A 19,958-nucleotide genomic window follows, 5' to 3' on the forward strand; every position below is an offset into this window, starting at 1 on the left:
ACCCAATTATGAAAAAAATCAGAAATTAAAAAAAAACTTGAATTGTAACATCGAAATCATAAAGATAATACTTAGCAGATAATACCGCCAGCCAGATTCATTTCGATTTGCATAAGAAAATAGAAAAATCAGTAGAAAAGGAAAATTCAGTAGAAAAGTGCGCGAAGAAAGCGTCGACGACATTTAAACCAGAAGCTTTTTTTTGAAAACTTTAGCTATGATCCATTGAACATCTTCTCAAAGCCAATGGGAACAGTCAATAATAGGATTATGTGACAAGATTTCATTTCAAACCCAATTATGAAAAAAATCAGAAATTAAAAAAAAACTTGAATTGTAACATCGAAATCATAAAGATAATAGTTAGAAGATAAAACCGCTAAACATATTATTTTTGGTTGCAGTAGAAAGGGAGGGAGTTTTGTCTTGTCATTAATGAGACTAACTTACAGTTCAGCAAACTAAGCTAATGATCGGCTGATGTTCAAAATAATTCGAAAATTTATTTTAAAAATCTTAACAGCCATTAAATTTAATAGCTTTCAACGGAAACCAACAAATACCTTAAAATATGCCTCGATGGGAAGACAAGGATGTTTGTCATTCTTAGGTCATCAATACATCAATAGGACATCACGTTACGTCTTTTGACTATGAAATTAATAAAACATTTAAGCAAAATTGGAAACTCAGTAGAAAGGTGCGAGAAGAAAGTGCCGGAGCCATTTAAACCCTAAGCTTTTCTGTGAAAACTTTATCTATGATCCCTTGAACATCTTCTCAAGGCGAATGGGAAATATCAATATTAGATTTATGTGATAAGTTTTCAAAAGGAACCAAAATTACGAAAGAAAACACTCAAAAAAGTTTTTTCAATTATGAGAACTCGTGGCATTGAAGTCATAAAACAAATACTTAGCAGATAAAACTGCGAATCAGATTAATTTGGGTTGCATTAGAAAAGAAGTGGGCTTTTCAAAACTGAGATCGATATATAGTTCACAGAAACAAGTTTAATATCTTAACATTCAAAAACCTTTTTCGAAAAAGTATTTTAAAAGACATAAAAGCCATAAGGTGTCCGTTCAAATGTCTACATAGGTTCACTTACTGCTCTTTAGGAAGCTGGCACATTTAGTAATCGATGCCATATGACTACAAAGTTTAACTAAAATCTCAAAAAGAATATCAAAATTCAAAAAAATTACGAAAACTCACAGTAGGAGCCATGAAAAAATGAGCGATTCTTTGAAAAAGAATTATTTGTTCATTGGACATCATTTGACTGTAAATGAGGTTTGTCATCAAAGGAACTTTGGTTTGAAAAGTGACCGGCCTCTAAGTACCTTGAAAAAACAATGTGAAATGGTTTCTTCAAATAACAGCTCTCAAATAGAAATCAAATTTTTTGATAGTAAACCTCCTTATGAGGCAAAAAATAGCCTTTTGATGACTTTTGAAGACATTTAAACCCTAAGCTTTTCTGTGAAAACTTTATCTATGATCCCTTGAACATCTTCTCAAGGCGAATGGGAAATATCAATATTAGATTTATGTGATAAGTTTTCAAAAGGAACCAAAATTACGAAAGAAAACACTCAAAAAAAATTTTTCAATTATGAGAACTCGTGGCATTGAAGTCATAAAACAAATGCTTAGCAGACAAAACCGCCAGCCAGATTAATTTCGGTTGCATAAGAAAATGGAAAATTCAGTAGAAAAGGAAAATTCAGTAGAAAATTATGCGAAGAAAGTGTCGACAAAATTTAATCCAGAAGCTTTTCTCTGTAAATTTTATCTATGATCCATTGGACATCTTCTCAAAGCCAATGGGAAATGTCAATAGTAGGATAATGTGATAAGTTTTCAAAAGGAACCAAAAAAATCACGAAAAAAAACTCAAAAAATTTTTTGTATGGGAACTCGTGACATTGAAGTCATAAAACAAATACTTAGCAGATAAAACCGCCTGCCAGATTAATTTCGGTTGCATAAGAAAATGGAAAATTCAGTAGAAGAGAAAAATTCAGCAGAAAAGTGCGCGAAGAAAGTGTCGACGACATTTAAACCAGAAGCTTTTCTTTGAAAACTTTATCAATGATCTTCTTAAAGCCAGAAAAAATTGATCCATTGAACATCTTCTTAAAGCCAGAAAAAATTGATCCATTGAACATCTTCCCAAAGCCACTTGGAACTGTTAACAATAGGATGATGTGATAAGATTTCAGTGGGAACCAAAATTATAAAAAAAAACAAAAAAATTAAAAAAAATTGAAAAGCCGTACCCTCGAAATCATAAAGATAATATTTAGAAGATAAAACCGCTAAGCACATTAAATTTGGTTGCAGTAGAAAGGGAGAAAATCTTGGCTTGTCATTGATGAGACTGACCTACAGTTCACCAGAATGAGTTAAGGATCAGTTAATGGTCAAAATATTTCGAAGTTTTTTTTAATGTCTCAACAGCCATTAATTTCATTAGCTTTCAACGGAAATCAATAAATAACTTAAGTTATGCCTCGGTGGGAAGACAAGGATGTTTGTCATTCTTAGGTTATCAAAAGGATATCACGTTACATCTTATTATGACTATGAAAACAACAACAAAGACAAGCAAAAACGGGAGTTCGGTAGAAAAGTGCGAGAAGAAAGTGTCGAAGACATTTAAACCCTAAGCTTTTCTGTGAAAACTTTATCTATGATCCCTTGAACATCTTCTCAAGGCGAATGGGAAATATCAATATTAGATTTATGTGATAAGTTTTCAAAAGGAACCAAAATTACGAAAGAAAACACTCAAAAAAGTTTTTTCAATTATGAGAACTCGTGGCATTGAAGTCATAAAACAAATACTTAGCAGATAAAACTGCGAATCAGATTAATTTGGGTTGCATTAGAAAAGAAGTGGGCTTTTCAAAACTGAGATCGATATATAGTTCACAGAAACAAGTTTAATATCTTAACATTCAAAAACCTTTTTTTCCGAAAAAGTATTTTAAAAGACATAAAAGCCATAAGGTGTCCGTTCAAATGTCTACATAGGTTCACTTACTGCTCTTTAGGAAGCTTGCACATTTAGTAATCGATGCCATATGACTACAAAGTTTAACTAAAATCTCAAAAAGAATATCAAAATTCAAAAAAATTACGAAAACTCACAGTAGGAGCCATGAAAAAATGAGCGATTCTTTGAAAAAGAATTATTTGTTCATTGGACATCATTTGACTGTAAATGAGGTTTGTCATCAAAGGAACTTTGGTTTGAAAAGTGACCGGCCTCTAAGTACCTTGAAAAAACAATGTGAAATGGTTTCTTCAAATAACAGCTCTCAAATAGAAATCAAATTTTTTGATAGTAAACCTCCTTATGAGGCAAAAAATAGCCTTTTGATGACTTTTCATCAGTTAGAAACACAAAACTGTTTGATTTGTATTATAAACTGTAATTTTAAATTGATGTTTTTCTTGACAAAAATCTTAATTTGAACGAAAATTATGCTAAAACTGAACAAAACTTGCCAAACATCACGTGTTCACACAAAGAATTTAACCTCGAAAACTCTTCGAAAAAAAAACGAAATTAAAAACAATCTTTTTAATTCCGAAATCTATGCTGCACGAGCTGTTTAGCGATACCACTCACATTTCTCTACGATGGATATATCGATCGGCAAAAATTGTCTGAACAAAAAAAACCCATTTGAGTATATAGTTCCTCCCCCCACAAGTGGAGTCGGAACAATCACGGAAAAAATATAATCAGGATCTTCCCTGTAAGCAAAAAACTAATTGACGTTAAATCCACGTGAAAAACCTGTTTGTTTTTCATAATTGTCATGTAACTACTGTTCACATTTATTGAAATCTCTCTTGTGTCATTTTTGCTCGAAAGTTGCGTCAGAGAAAAGAAAAAGTTTTCAACTGTTCAGAATCGTCTTTTTTGTCTAGCTTTGTTAGATTGATCAATTGTTTTTCTTGGCAATTTTATATCCTGATTTTGAGTATATTTTGCTTTATGGGACGAATATGCGTTAGCATGTTGTTTTACTAAGTGTTGGTGTAAATATTTGGTTCAACCTTGAGCTGACTTCAGGAAATTTACTAATCAATGATACAGTCTAGTTATCTATGTAGTCTGTAGAGCGTAATTGGCGCTTTATGTGGGTTAGAGAGAATTTAAAGCGGAGAACAAACAAGTTGAAGCCAATGTTTTTGAACGTTTTTTCAAAGTCGGCGGATAAATGTCAAGTTGTGAATCGATTTGCTCTTTTGATGGTCTCGAAAATAAGCAGAGATTCATTAGAATTTGCATTAGGAACAGCAACGCATGGTGAACATGTATTTGTGCTGTAAATTTTCTGACTAGTAGAAACACTTACTTTTGAAAAAAATGGCTAGGTGCGAATTTTTTGCCCCATTTTATTAAGTTCATAGATCGCAAAATGTTTTTCAAAGTGAATAGATTTCAAACTTCTCAAACGGCAATGGCTCTTCTCACTGAAAAAGCAACACTTTGAAATTCTTTATGTTGTAAATTTATTGGCGACAATTTTTCAACCGATGATAGGATCGTCTATATCTTATTTTATCTATAACAGCGAACAATCAAAATTATGAATTCAAATTTTTCATATTGTAGTTTTTACTGTAATAATTATTAATACAAGTTTATTAATTGATGTGCAGTCATTTCATAGGAGAGCATGTAAATTTTTAACCATCTGGTCAAAATTTCTGAATTTAGATGTCTGGATTTTTTTTTAAAAAAAAGTGATTTGTTTTCGCTCAACATGACAGCATAGGAAAACGACAGGCTTAAAATTTAAATTTCTTTTACAGCCAGATTTAATTTTCCCATCGCCGGTTGTGCATCTTTCTATCCGGCTGCAGAAAATGTAGTCAGCAAAATCTATGACTCTAAGGCGAACTGCGAAGGCAGACAATTTTCCTTGGGATAAAATTTTAGGGTTAAGGTTGGGGTTAATTTCCGCTTAGAGACCCTAATATCATTAAGCTCTGTTGAATTTCTATAGGTACATGCGAAGGGTTATTCTAACGGAGGCTGGGCCTTTCCTGAAAAAAATGAGGGTGCAGATTTGTAAGGAAAAATTTGTAAAGAATCGACGGTAGGCGCATCTATACATTGTATTTGTAAATGAGGGCAAATTTTTCGCCTGTTTTCTTCGATGCTTCAGAATAATGCTGTCAAGAAAAAGAGCGCTTTATGATAATTTTTGACACTAATATATTCGTGGTTGCCCAAGTTGAAAAAAAAAAACGTTACAACCATTCGAGTTATACATTTTACCAGGAAATAACCTGACGTATTTAAGCCTGAACACGTTTAAAAACGGTGTGAGTTAAGCTCATATTTTAATACTTATTATTTTGTTAAAAACATTTCTTGCTTAGCGTAAATGATAGCTTAAGTTTGAGGTTAAAACTAATCGAGCTTGAAAAATTTTTGGAAATGAGCGTAATTTTATCTGAAGAAATTGGGATTTTATTTGAAGGCTGAAACTGCCTTTATTAGCCTGCAAACTTAATAAAGCTAGCAGTTCTAATAATGTTGGTTTACCAAACTGTAATTTACTTGTTTGAGTTTGATTAAGAATTGCTGCGTTTTGTGGCAAAAGTTGATGCATATCAATATTGTATAACTATATTGTTGTGTTGCAGAAAAAAGAGAAAAAAGTTTTTGTTGAGTTTTATTTAAATTACGTTTCTTTAATTTCCTCTTCCCTTCTTTGCAGCCCTTCCAGTGCTGAAAAACTGGGAATAGAGGGAGGAAAAATTGTTGTTGTTGCAACTAATTGCTGTTGTTGTTCATGTGCCTGGTTTCCATCCTACAACCTCTAACTATTGCTATTTGGTAGTTTGGTAGCTTAATTTGCGTCGTTTTTCCACCTACTCCATACCTCTCTTCACTCATAATCTAAGCTTGCTTTATCCCTTTATTATTAATGAAAGGGGGAAAGAACTCTTCGCCTCCTTAAACTTCAGTTTATTCCTATACCTCAACACTGCTCCCACTTTTGCTGCTGCTCTTTGCGCAACTTTCCAATTTCAAATTATACCTCTCTAGTATAACTAGTACTTCTATCAGACCAGCACTAATACTCGCTTCACCTTCAAAGTTATTGATAAGGTAAGTCTAATCTTTTTCAAATTCTTTTGGCCTTTTTTTTCTGGGCAAGTGGTTTGATCACTCACCCGGCTCCGGCTAAGTACCCCTGCATCAAAATTATGTTCTAATTGTGTATTTAGATCTATCAATAACTCCCTTTTGACCACCCCCCCCCCCCCCCCCCCAACCACACACCACCATCGCGAACTTCGTAGACATAAAGGTACGTTCACCGCCTTACGAACATGATAAAATCTAATCAATGTACGAGGGTGGGGGGGGGGGGAGGGGTGGAGGAGGGGGTAATCATTCTGTTTACCTTTGTGTTCAAATATTAAAAAATCTAATTGAAAAACTTGAATGGCCGAGTCAAAAGTGTGCGATGAAAGTTATATTCTGTTTTGAAAGGGAAAATAGTGACCAATGCTCGTGTTTTGATCTCATATTCGCTTGTCTGTTTGATGGTCACAGTTGAAAGCGGCCAAATAAGAGACCATTACTTCAGTTGAAGTCGAGTAAGCTAATCTAAATGAGCAAGCACGCGTGACAAAAGTTCAAGCAAACTCGAATTTGAAAAGAGTCACTTCATTGGGTTTTTTGTGACTTTTAAAAATCTGTTCAAGTCTTTCAAGGCTTAAAAGATTTATGATGTGAATTAACAGTATTCTGCAATCATTTCAATTTACCAGTCATTTATCATAAATGCGCATTATTTTTTTATCAATCAAAATATCATAATACCAAACTATAAATATGCATCAACAAGAAGGCTCGCTAATATGCGTTTGCATATAATGTTCCGACCCCGCTCATCCACATTATTGACTTAATTCTCTTCAAATAAAGCAGAGATAAAAAAAACTTTCAAAAATTTTCATTTTTAGATGACTGGTGAATGGATGAAAAAATTGCTTTAAACTCAAACCATGGAACTAATCAATAATGCCGCTCTAGAGGGCCGTTGAGATGTCATTTACGAGACAAGAGAAACAACAAACTCAAATAACAAAAACACGTTAATTACGACCAAAACTCAATGTTTTTTAAAAAGCACAGTCAAAATAGCATCACATAAAGCCTACATTAAACAAATTAACTTGTTGTTCAAAAAAAATATTTGGAACCTGTTTTTAATGAGATTTGGTAGCAAGTAGACAAATAAAGAACAAAAGGGTAAGGTTAAAAGATTCGTTTGCTTTTTGAAAGATCATTCAATTTCAGAGTAATTAAAACCTTAGATATCAATTAAACTCGTTAAGCAGGTTTATTTATAACTCCATTGAGACTTTCATTGTCCAGAATATGTATTTCGACAAATAACAGAACGACAAACACTGTCAACAACAGAAATTTCAAAAAAAGAGCTGAAAATCAGTGTCCAGGCATTAAAATCATAAATTATTAACTAAACCAAAATAACATATATAAACTTGAGACTGCAGTTAATGTCAATGGGGCCTCTTTTCAGTGTTTTTGAGAAAGATCGTAGAATCAAAGCCAGAAAACCATTAGTTTAAGCACTACCGCTATTTAGTTTAAATTTTGTTTTTTTTTTTCAACAGAAAAAGGTTTGGCCTGTCAATAAAGAGACAAAGCAACAAATTGGCAGAAGCAAGATTAAAAGGGGCCAAGGTTAAAATGTCAAGGATGTTTTTTTAAGACAACTACATTCAAAGTCATGGCAAGCATTAGCTATGGACTGCAACCCTTGAAAAGATTTCTTCAAACCTCCATAGGAATCCTTCAGTTAATTTTGCGAGAACGCGATGTCTAAACCGTTTTAAACCATAATCTATTCCCTAAGTAGATTAGTTTTGTTCACTTGAGCCTTTTCTAAACGCTGTTGTGTTTATATTTCACCTTGCATGTCATTACTCTACTATGACAAAACAAAAAAGACGTCAAAAATGGGCAAATATCAAAAATATAAAAGCTTTTTGTATCAAAGCCAGAAAATCGTTTCTTAAAAAACTGAGCGGCGACAAATTTTTGTTCACTACAAAAAATTGTGACCTCTCTGTTGAGACTAAGCTACATCTGGACAGAAAGAAAACTAAGAGTGTGACAGAAGCACAAAAACTCACTGTTTTTTGAAACGATTGTATTTAAAAGTTTCAAACAATAGGTTTTGAACTGAAAATAACTAATTAGTTATCATGTAGCTTTTTTGGACAGCCGTTAGACCTGTTACTAGAAAGGCCAAGTCATAGGACTAAAAATTAACAACACATGAAGAACTAAAAATTTCAAAAACACTTACGCAAACTGAGTGTTGAAGCCATAAAAACTATTTTGACTCGATGTATAATATATTTTCATTGGGCCCCATTTGCACGTAAATGAGATTTGTTGATAATTAACGAATAATTTGAAATCATATTGGTTTAATAGCATTACTGTAATTAATACAAAAACAAAAAAGGCGAAAAAATTACAGAGCGAATAATTATTTTTTCCCCTATTAGACCAATACTAGCCTGGATATAGCTGCTCGTCCATCAAAAAGAGTCAATTGTTCCAACTCTTAGCTATATATATATATATATATATATATATATATATTATATGTATATATATATATATATATATATATATATATATATATATATTTATATATATATATATATATATATATATATATATATATATATATATATAATTTGACACAAAGTATATCAAAAATAAATGCTGAAATTTTTTTAATTATCGAGTTAAATTAGAAAAATCGGCATATTTTTAAATCCAGAACACTCATTAAAGACAGAAGTGAAACTAGCCCTCTTGGGAGTTTCCGACAATTATGTCTTAATCTTTTAGTATTATAGTTCGGGCGAATTTAAACGAAGTGGGTGTGGAAGCATAATTGCTGCTTTTTTGAGGAAATAAGTGCTGTTTTAAGCCGAAAATTTAGATCAAAAAGTTCAGCTCTGTCTCTAAATTTAAAACCAATAACTCTATTGTTCACTAGTATAACATATTCAATGCACGATTGGCAGAGCTAGAATGCCAAAAATGTGAACAAAAGCAGTTGAAATCAGTGAAATGTTCACAAAATTTAGACCTCGAGGACTCCGTGGTAGAAAGGAAATTGAAATTTTTTAAATTCTTTTCTACGCTAGACGTGTTTACTATTGACACCAAAATCAAAAGTCAAACGACCCACAACAACTAACATGGGTCGGAACAATTTTAGAGATTCTTTGGCAAAATTGGGTTTAAGAATTGGTCACTGGAAAGCAAACTGATTGCTGAAAAATGACCTTACTCAGCACAGGTTTAGTTTTTTAGTCATTTTGAAAATATGATAATACAGGTCAAGACCAGAAGAATTAGTAATATGTATTCGTACTTGATGTTCCAACCAACCTATCATTAAAATGTAAATCGAAAAGAGAAAACTTTTTCAAAGAAGACTGTCCTGATTTGATCAAATATAGTTTTTTCTTGCATAATAATGAAATAAATATTCAAATTTTCAGGCACAAATTTGTTTTGCACATCGTTTTCTTGCCAGTAAGTTGAAACGTCAGTAGCTGCGCTCAAGCTTTGGATTTTTTAACGTTTCCTTTTTAACGTTTACCCCTGACTTGCTGACAGGGACTTGTTTTTCCTTCAAGGAACAGAAAATGTGAAACATTTCTCAATGACTGATTAGATGATTCGTGAGATTTTTAATATAGTAACAGTTTTGGAACTGATAGAAACTTTTAATTTATTAAATGGTTTTAAACTTTCAAAATATTTTTACTGGAAGCGTTTTTTTCTGTAGTCATTTTTTGTGATCGTGAAAAGCCTGAACTTTGACGTTTTTCTGAGGCAATCTAAGCCGCGATTTTGTGAGTTCTATGTTAAAAATCTTGCCTTTATTATTTAGCGCTTGATCGGATATTTTCTGTTTTTGCCAAATAATAAAGCGTGTTTTTACTATTTCTGCGATTATTTTCCATAAGATTGGCTTGATGGCAGTAATTTTTTAACAACCTGTAACAAGTATCCACCAATTCTTGTACCGGTGCCGGCAATTTATTATGAATAAAATTAGGGATCTCTAAGGACTGGGGGGGGGGGGGGCAAAACAGAAAAGATCCGCTTGATCTGCCCTTGTCATGTTTCGTGTAAAATTGAGATTTTATGTGAGTGTTGAAGAACTTTAGGCTATGTTCTGTGTCCAAACCTTCTATTCTGTAAACGCTGCGGCATTTGAATTTTAAAGCAAGGATGACCGCCGCTGCAAAATTAATTCAATTTTTCAATTTTGTTTGCAGGAAAGCGTGCTCTCAAAAATACAAATCTATTTTTGCAAATACCTTCTAATTTTGAACTACATGTTTCTGCTCCCTGAAGGGTAAAATGGCGATGTGGTTACCTTAGGCTTATTAAAAAAAAAAGAAGAACAAAAAAAAGAAAAACAAAAGAAAAACAAAAAGCAAAAACTGTTTTCTGTCGGCATATTTTGTCTGCTCTAATTCATGTTTTCCCTATTACGGATATCAGATAGCTGTAACTTTTATTTCCCAAGGGAGGATTTGACCTCAAAATCAGTAAACTGTCCTGCTAATATAGCTTTTACAGGGCGCTGTTTCAACTTTTGAGATAGTTTATTGTTTGGCTGGGGGACGGGTTGTTTATTCTATTTTGAAAAAAGTGGCTGCTTTCTGCATGCTCATTGACCTGTTTAGCAGATGTTATCTTAAAGTGCACCATCAAAACTTTGGAACAGCAGTTCAAATTAATAGTAAGTTGTTGATGTTGTTTTAATATTCACAGAAAAATTTCGCAATGCTCAATTCATCTATTTTGGGGCAAGATAACTTTTTCATTTTTCTTTTTTTACGGTTTTACTTATGTTTCGTTCTACGCAAGCTATTACCGAATCAAAGATCTTGCAAAAGACCACTGCGTTCTTTTTTTAAAAAAAAACTTTGGGTGACTGAATTTTGTATCAATTTTTTTGGGACCTGATGATTTTCTATGCCAAGTTTTGCCTGATCTGTTTTTTGTTTAACCGATTAATTTTGTCCCTGACTTCTTAGTTTTCTCATAATATAAATTACTCCAAAAAATTCAGAGTTTTAGACAACAAAACTCGATTGGTGGCCGTTTTCTACTAAATTCTAATTCCTTCCATTTTTAATCTTAAATCTTGCTATTGGCCTGTATTAGGTTCTATTAACATCAATTTTAGACACTTGTGAAGCAGGCTACAACCGCAGCCCATTTAGCCGATCTGATTTTTTATGCTGATTTTGTTTGTCTTTATCTTGATCTCTATCAATATTGCTTGACAATTTTTGCTGTTAATATTCAAGCAATAATCTGTGACGATTTTTGCTGTTAATATTCAAGCAATAATCTGTGACGATTTTTGCTGTTACATAAATCAAATAAAACTACCAATTTTTTCTGTTCTCATTTGTTTTTTCGGATGTCAAACACATATTTAGTTCATTGAGTTAGCTATTTTTGCCCCCAGAACAAGAAGAAAGTGACCTGGCTACTTCTAAATTTTTTCTAGTACGTTGTCTTTTTATTCGTTTCACTGGTATCGTTGCTTCATGTTTATTCTTACTTTTAAGTAAATCTCAAACTTTTTATGAGAGTCTTTAATGACAGTTTAATGATAACTTTCTGTGTCAAAACTTGCTTAGTTGTCATCAAATGTCGCTTATAATTTCTGGAACTCGTTTTATTTGTATGCAATTTTTCTCTCGACCTTTTTTAGTTGGTTGACTTGATTTTTCAATTAGTTTTTTGCCATCGATTTTGATTCATTTTTTACCTGACCTCTCATTCTGAGCAGCAGGTAAACTCAACTGGGGTTGCTCACTGCCAAAAGTTAGATAGTCTTTTTTTCTTTTGAAATCTTCATATTGGCCTATAATAAGCTCTAATAACTACATTTCGAGCCCCTGTTGGATCTGTATAGGCGTCTAAACATCTCCCTCCAGCTGTAGTTTGTGGGCAGTCTGTCTGAAAGTTTTGGGTTATGTTTTTATTAAAATTTTTCCATGTTTTTTGTCTGGAACTCGATCTCAATTTTGAATGATATTTTTTTGCAATTATTTGACTGAAAATAGAAGATTTTTGTTTTCTTCGATGTTAATTCCATACTTAACTCATTAAGGTGAGTCTGTTTTTTTATTTTTTTTTATCTAGATTTTTGTTCACATTTTTCGTAATTTTTGCTCAATTTTTTTAATTAAATTTAGTCTAGATAAGATGAAATTTTTAAGTCTAATTGGTTCTACGTTTAAAGATAGAAAAGAGTTGGTGAATTGTTGAAACAAAAATTTAGCATTTTTCCTTTTAAAACAAAAATGGCATCAAATATGCCTGTTTGGCCTGCTTTGTCCAGTTTGACTGGTGGTGCTGACATGAAAATTGATGACACAGTCTTCCTTCTTACTTTACTTAGATAAGGACTAATTATACCTCCGGTTCCTAAAAATGTTTTCTGGAAACGAAAATTTTGCAGTGTTTGGCTAATTTAAACCAATAATTATTTAAAAACTCCGTTCATTTGTTTGTGATAATTTAAGATTTTCTTTTCCAAGAAATCTAATACGCGTTAATTTAGAATAATTGTGTTTTTTAACAGCCGGGCAGCAATAACACGGACAGTTTCGGTCTCATCGTTCAGTTTTGCAATGAAAATTGATTCGAATTGTATACAGGGTCTGTCTTTTTGCATTTGTTTTGTCCAGTTCCCAGAGAGAGTCTTTTTTTTCATTTAAAAAGATTCAATTTATAAGAGGTTCTTTTATGTTCAAATAAGGTTCATTGAAACAATTTTGTGTTTTATGAAGGAAGCTCATGGTTTTTATGGCCCGACAAACTCTTTTCAAAAATTTTCAATGAAGTCATGAGATTTTCCGGCATTTTATGCTCTTTTTTGTTTTTTGACTCGGTCTTTTAATGAAATGTCTAATTCTGTATTTCTGGAGCTTTAAGGAAACTATCAAATACTTTCCATTGATATATATTGCTTTTTTTGGTAATAAAACACAATAAGTAACCAAAATTCATCATTTTTGATATTAGGACTTTTTCGTCAAATTAGTTATTTGGGTGACATCCGGCAAACTGTTGTTTTAATGGAGGAGCAGCAAGAGCAAAAAAAGTTTTCGTCTACTATTTAAATTTTATAGCAAAGTTTATTCGGATTGTAATTGAGAGCTCTATTTTTTTTTATGTTAGTCACAGACCACAATGATTTCAAACCAAACCTAAGTTATTGGCAGGTCAATTTTACATGCAGTGGGAGGCCAGTTCAGCGAAAAGCATATGGTTTTTTGGCTTGAAATCCCTTTTGCATAAAATATTTCATGACGTTTTGACTTCTGTCTTTATTCAGTTTTGTGTAATGTTTCATCTTAGTCTCACCAATGGCACGTACAATTGGCTTCCTAAACAGTTAAAGATGAAGCTTTTAATCATTTCTTTGTTTAAAGCTTACGGTTGTAACGTCTTGAAAAAATAGTTGATTTTTGAGATTTGCAACTTTCAAACTTACTTCTCAATGTAGTCTAATTGAACAGAGAGGTTGAGTTTTTTTCAAATTAACTATAATGCAGTTTGAATTGCTGTGTTGTTATTTAAATAATGTTTTTTGGCGTTGATCCTATGGGTCTTCACAATATTTTTTTTATTTTTTGACATTTTTTATGAATTTCTCTTTTGCTATCTGACCGATCATCACATTAATGGCAAATTAATGACAATTCAAATATCATAAGAATGGTATCGAAATGAGATGAAATTGATTATATATGATTTTTTTTGGTGACTAGATCTAGATCTTATAGGCTTCGACGCCGTTTCAGCGCAAAATTGAAATGACTTTTTGATTTTTGACTGTACTTGTTTGTTTTGTAGTTTTATGAGGTTCTGGATAATGTGAAGTCTCAATGGTTTCGCATGAGAAATAAGTGAAGCCCTTAAATGATTTCAGAAGATAGCTAAATGGTTTCATGATTTTTAGTTTTATTGTTGTTTTCGAAAAGTGTTAACATATTTGCCGTCTATTTGCGTATCTGCTAACATTGCCGTTTTTGTGTTCTGTCTACCTGTTAATTATTCGCACTGAAGGTAGGTCCCATATCTTTTCTGGTGAAATGCAAGTCATTTGGTTCAGTTTATTTTTTATATGATGCTTTTTTAACCTTTTCCTTAAATTTTTCAAAGAAATCGAAAAGCATTGATTTTTGGTTGTAAGAAATGCTTGTTGTTTTTATTCAATTTTGTGGTTTGTCTTGTCTCTGACGCATCTTAATGGCAGTTGTCATAATGGCCCTCTAATGAGTTATTTTTCCATTTATATAGTGGTTAGAGCTAAAGCGATTTTTCATGCATAAACCAATTATTTTCGAACAACAAATGATGTTTTGAAAGTTCTCTATTTCTTCCTCATTTGGTGGACAAAGAAGTCAAAAACGTGGTTGAGCGGGGTGGGAACATTAGGTGAGAACACACCTTTCCGAGCCTCCTTGTTTACTTAGATAGTTGTATCTCATTTTTAAGTGTAGTGTTTTCTCTTTTGCGCCTATTCCAGATTCTCGTGACGTTTCCCCTTTTTCTCTTGACGTTCAAATGCAAGGTTGCGTAGCGAATGGAGAGTAATGTGGTCCATTTCATACTTTAAAACTTTTTTTGATATTGCTACATGTCTAAAACTTTTCCAATTCAACACTTTCACATTTGATAAGTATAGACTCTATATATCAATGTATTATTTTGTCGTCATTCTAGTGTACAATAATTCTCAACTCTGGCTTTTCTAATATTGAATTCTTCAACATGACGACTGGTATTAGAAGAGGATAACGCTCTACCATGGAATAGGACAAACATATGGCAAAACGAATCCACCGATGCAATTCAGTTGGAAAAATTGAACTAATTAATAAATGAATGTTTGATTTTAAAAAAAAAACATAGCTAGCTGGCAACGTTTATATGAGTTATATATCTTTTAGTCTACGAGCTTGATACTTTTTGATCAGAGAAATGAAGAAAAGAGTATGAAACTTTATTTAGATCATTATTGACTTTACATAAATCGAATTGCGCTTTGAAAATACCATTTATTTTGAAATAGTGAGCTTTATCTGTATTTCCTAAGCATTTCGTGTTCTCAACTGTTCTTCCTTATTTGTCCGTTTCTGGATTTTAAGATCCTCCCATTTTTAATTTCTGGGCGATTTCAGCTTGTTATTAAAATACAAAAGGCCAATTTTATGCTCGGTTTACAATTTCACCATCATGGGAAAATATCCATTTGTCGTACATTAGTCAGATTTCAATTTATTCCTGTGACAAAAATTATAAATTTTGTTTCAAACGGTCGATTTAGTTTCCTCAGTTGTTATTTTTCCACTCATAGTTTAAATTTATGGCAAATTTGTAGCAATGATACTACGATACTCGTTGGTGTTAGACATTTTTTTTGCATCGATGCTGCTGATATTTTCTTTTTGCTTGTCGATAGCTATCAAATTAGCTTATACTATTAGCTTTTTATTTTAGTAAATTTTGTTCGCAAAGTTATTGTTGCAATTTGTTCTGAAAAAAAATATTTGGATATGCAGCTGAACTATTAAATGTCAAATTTATTTAATTAGCGAGCTTCAAAGTTGGCACGATTTTCAAAGTTTCAAGATTCATAACTGCTCTCAAACAAAATTATTTTTAAAATCATGGACCAGGTGGGAATTTTGCGTTTTGTTTTTTTTGTAAAAAGTTAGTTTTCAAATTATTTTTTCAGAGTCTGGAGTTATTTAAAAGGGTTCTCTAAAGAATTGGAAAAACTCTTGGAATTAAATTTTTCAAGGAATGGGCAATAAACAAGAATCTGGTATAAAAAGGGGTTATGATTCAGACGAAAGGCACCACTGCCCACCTCTCCCGCCTTTCCAATCTAAAAATAGATTTAACGATATTGGATCGTAGCGACCCACAATCGTGATTAAAAAAATTGCAATTGTTTCTCAACAGGCTTGACGTGGCACAGAACTAAAGGGTAAGAAAGTGAGGCATTAACTGAATTCTAAGATCATCCATTCTGCTGTACTTGTTAGACGTAAATCGCCGGCGACTGCTTTCACGCTCTGTTTTGCCAAGCCAACCGAGCGACTTCAGTGATAAAAAGTACTCAAAAATTTTCAACCAAACCATTTCGTTGGTTTTTTGTATTTTAACAAAAGTGACGAAAACTGCAACAATGCGAAAATCACCAACCAAATTGCCGTTCCTTCGACGCTAATTCCAGCAAAGTATTCTTACGACAATAGCACTGTGAAAATGGGTGACTAATCCCCCAAAATCAAAGGACTTGATTAGAGTCGGCAAATAGATCAAAGTATTAGAGTCGATTACACTAGTCGCTAGTTTTCGCGAACTGTAAAAAGCGGAAACTAGCAATCTATGTACCAAAATTTTGATCGGGTCGGATTTTTTTGCGCTTGCTTGCTTTCCCGATATTAATATATGTTCATAAAATGCACGCGCAAACACAGCGATATGCCGAGTATATATACTCTAGCAAATGTGCTGTTTTGCAATAAATGACTCATCAATTTTGAGATATACCCCATGGATCAACTATTCTCTCACACTGCGGAGGCCGTTTCAAAATTGAAATTTATGTACTACAAAAAGAAATAATCAGTTACAGTATTTGGCTAAGTGCATGCGAAGTTTTTTCAATTTCTTGTGATATGAAGTATCAAAATCCGTGGACAAGTCAGTAAGGAACAAGAAAATCCATTCTTAATCTACGATTGAAGAATGGTTTAAATTTAATTACCTGGCAAAAAATTATATTTCAAGAAACCGCCTAAAATTAATCCATGCTTTCCAAATCAAAGTTGCTGCTCAAGACTTATTCTAAAAGGGTCCGACGAAAGAGTCCCGAAAAATTACATTGTTTAAGTTTCGAAAAACAGGCGTCATCTTCAGGTCCTGAAAAAATGCATGGTTGTCAACATGACCTAAGAAATAGCTGCAGACCTAGTTCGGGAGCAGTTAGTAATTGTGGTTCTATAGATGTTGTATCCATTCGTGGACTTTTTTCCGGGTCTTTCCCATTATAGCCCCCCATAAAATTGTAGCCCCCCAATATGGTATATTTAACATGATTGGGGGGCTATAGGTTATCTGACCTCTAAGCTTGGGGGGCTATAATGGGAAAGACCATTTTCCAGTTCTTGCTTTTTGCTGACTGATTCCTTGCTTTAATCTTCAAAATGAGCGATATTTTGAATAGACCTATTTTTGTTATTTTAAGCTAAATGTTCGAGCAAATTGTTACTTTATCTGTTAACTTAAGTTGCTGTATTGGTGTTATGTGATTTAGAAATGAGAAAACTTCTGAGAAAACCGAAACTTTCGGATTGCTATGAAGTTTCATCTTGTTCGCCATCGTCTTCTGAAAGGTAACACCTGAACAAATGCCCTCTTTGCTGGTTCATCATACAAAAGGCCGGATCTATTCTGTCCCCCGCCCCCGCTTTCTGGGCATATAACTTAACCCCCACCCCTCCACAAACACACAAACACACTTTTTTTTACTTCCGGTTGTACCCCCCCCCCCCAGTTTAGTGGGCGCATATTATTTGCACCTCCCAGACGCAAGTACGTAATGTCTTGTGCTCTGTAACTGGGGGCGCATAAGGTACTGGGGGCACAAACGGAAAAGATCATTTTAGTTAGTAGCGTGCTATATAATGAAGCATATAAATTGTAATTGGGGCATGAAAAACAGGGGGGGGGGGGGGGGGTGGGGTGGCTGAAACAGAATAAGTCCACATGTCAATCATGGTTCGTCAGATAAAATTTTGATAACCTGATTTAGAGATTGTTTTCTCATCATGCAACTGTAAATGAGCTAATACAAATCTTGCACACTAGTCTCGGATCTATTCTGTCTACCCCTCCGGTGTTTTTATGCCCCCCGCCCCCCCCCCCCCCAAATTGCCATTTGTATGTTTTTTGAAATAGCACGTTACTAACTATGTAATAAATAGCACTTGTGCCTTTCCGGGGGAGGGGAGGGCGTAAAAGTCATATACCGACTATACAGGGGGGACAGAATAAATCCCAAATATTTCGAACTTTTTTCGACTGGTTATTGGTTCCTGTGATTGTTTTGTATGAATTTTATGATTTCATAACTTAATGTCATTACTGAGAGAATTACTTAAATTAACATTATTGTGAAATCTCTAATCAATTTTGTCTGATTGCTTAATGTTTTCTATATGCATCGTTAATATCGTCAATCAGATTATTTCTTGAAAGAGTTTAATGTGAACAAAGATAAGTACATTTGTTTGATTATCGGAGATTGCCAATATATGGCTCTGTTTGAATGTTGAGACCTTATGTATATGACCCTTTCTGAGATTGACGACCTTATATAATTGATGAATTTTACATGGTTGCATAATAGGACTGTCTTGACATTAATGTCTGGCTTTAACATGTTTCAATTGGGTTCCACACAACGGTTGATATGTTTATTTGAGAAATTCTCGAATTATATATTTTTCGAGGAAAACAATTTTTACTAGTTTTTCTATCTAATCAAATGTGAATACCTTTCTTCAAGAAAAGGCCGCGAACAGATCCTGTTGCTTATGTAATTTTCTGAAGAAAACGCAATTTAGTTCAAAATGAACCACTTGACCGCTAGTGTGTTTGTCGGAACTTTTTTGAAATGTGAGCTCAGCAAAAATTGCTGTTCTTGAGTTAGAGAACTGTTCGAAGTGAAGGGCATAGATAAGAGACATTCAAAATGACCCAATTTATAAGATTACAGTTTTCTTTTCCAATCAAGCGAGATAAAAGCTAAACATTGAGAAGTTTAAATCATAAACAAAAATTGTGACATTGCTAATTGTAATTTGTTCAGATTGCTCAGATTGTCAATCTAATAGAAATGTGTGTTTTGAAAATCAATTTGAATTATCTTTTTGAAGTTTTGACAGCTTGTCTTTTGGTTTTAGTGATGTGTTATGCACTATGATTTTCTCCATTGTCTGATGAAGATAGTATTTAAAAAGATTTCAAAAGAATTTTACTGAATGTTTACAAATGCAGAATTAGTCTTCATTTCTCTCCTTTTTTGTATTGGTGTTAATCAAGCGCCAAAATTACTCTACATGATGAAGGAAATTGCAAATTTAGAGTCGGAATCGTTTCGGTATGGTTCAACGCTCCCGTGTTATACAAATTGATGCAGGCAATAGAGCTGGAATCAGAGCCGAACAGGTGCTGAACCGAACAAGAAAAAATGAGAATTGGAGCCGACGAATGCTTAAATCTGATTGGTAAAAAAATCTGATTTGTTTGAATTAAAGTACAACAAATGTAATAAATGGCAAATTAATCAGTTGTCGTTCGTTGATTATCTATGGTGTGCGGTCGGGTTGCTCACCGTGGCAACAACCACCCCCCCCCCCCCCCCCTCCTTGACCGGGGAGGTTGGGAGGTTGCAACCACGGATACACCTTCGTTGCACTATTTTGTAAGTATTATTTTACGAAAAATTGTCTCTAAAGTAATGAGATTAATATCAACCAATCAGAGCACGGGAAATATTCGGCTTTAAATCTCCTTTTATGGCATTCTGCTCTGCGCCCGTTCGGCTCTACCGGCGTCCTCCAGATGCAAGTGTATGCAGTATTAGTACAAAGATATTACTTCACCGTAATTTGGCTTCTAATGTTCTTGATTGGTCGCTGCCTTTCAACTTTAGAACTTAACCGTTATATCCTAGCGGAGAGCATTCTGCATTTAACTATAACTGTAGGAAAATTTTTGATATTTCTGA

The 19,958-nt window shown here is 33.4% G+C and overlaps 1 protein-coding gene across 5 annotated transcripts in view; it reads left to right on the forward strand.

Annotated features, from left to right (window-relative positions):
- LOC142344914 (protein kinase C-like) overlaps window positions 1–19,958 on the forward strand; it is a 165,849-nt gene that overhangs the window by 25,365 nt on the left and 120,526 nt on the right. For 2 of the 5 annotated variants that reach the window (XM_075396973.1, XM_075396974.1), the window contains exon 2: window positions 17,481–17,559. The exons of 2 other annotated variants lie outside the window; for them this stretch is intronic. In XM_075396973.1, the coding sequence (XP_075253088.1) occupies window positions 17,483–17,559 (77 nt within the window). In that variant the 5' untranslated portion in view covers window positions 17,481–17,482. Of the gene's footprint in view, window positions 1–6,001; window positions 6,149–17,480; window positions 17,560–19,958 lie in introns of those variants that run through there. One more of the 5 variants, XM_075396978.1, reaches the window with a different exon arrangement.

Source organism: Convolutriloba macropyga, chromosome 8 (assembly GCF_964194025.1).
Source record: "Convolutriloba macropyga chromosome 8, txConMacr16.3, whole genome shotgun sequence".
NCBI classification, from domain to species: domain Eukaryota; kingdom Metazoa; phylum Xenacoelomorpha; order Acoela; family Convolutidae; genus Convolutriloba; species Convolutriloba macropyga.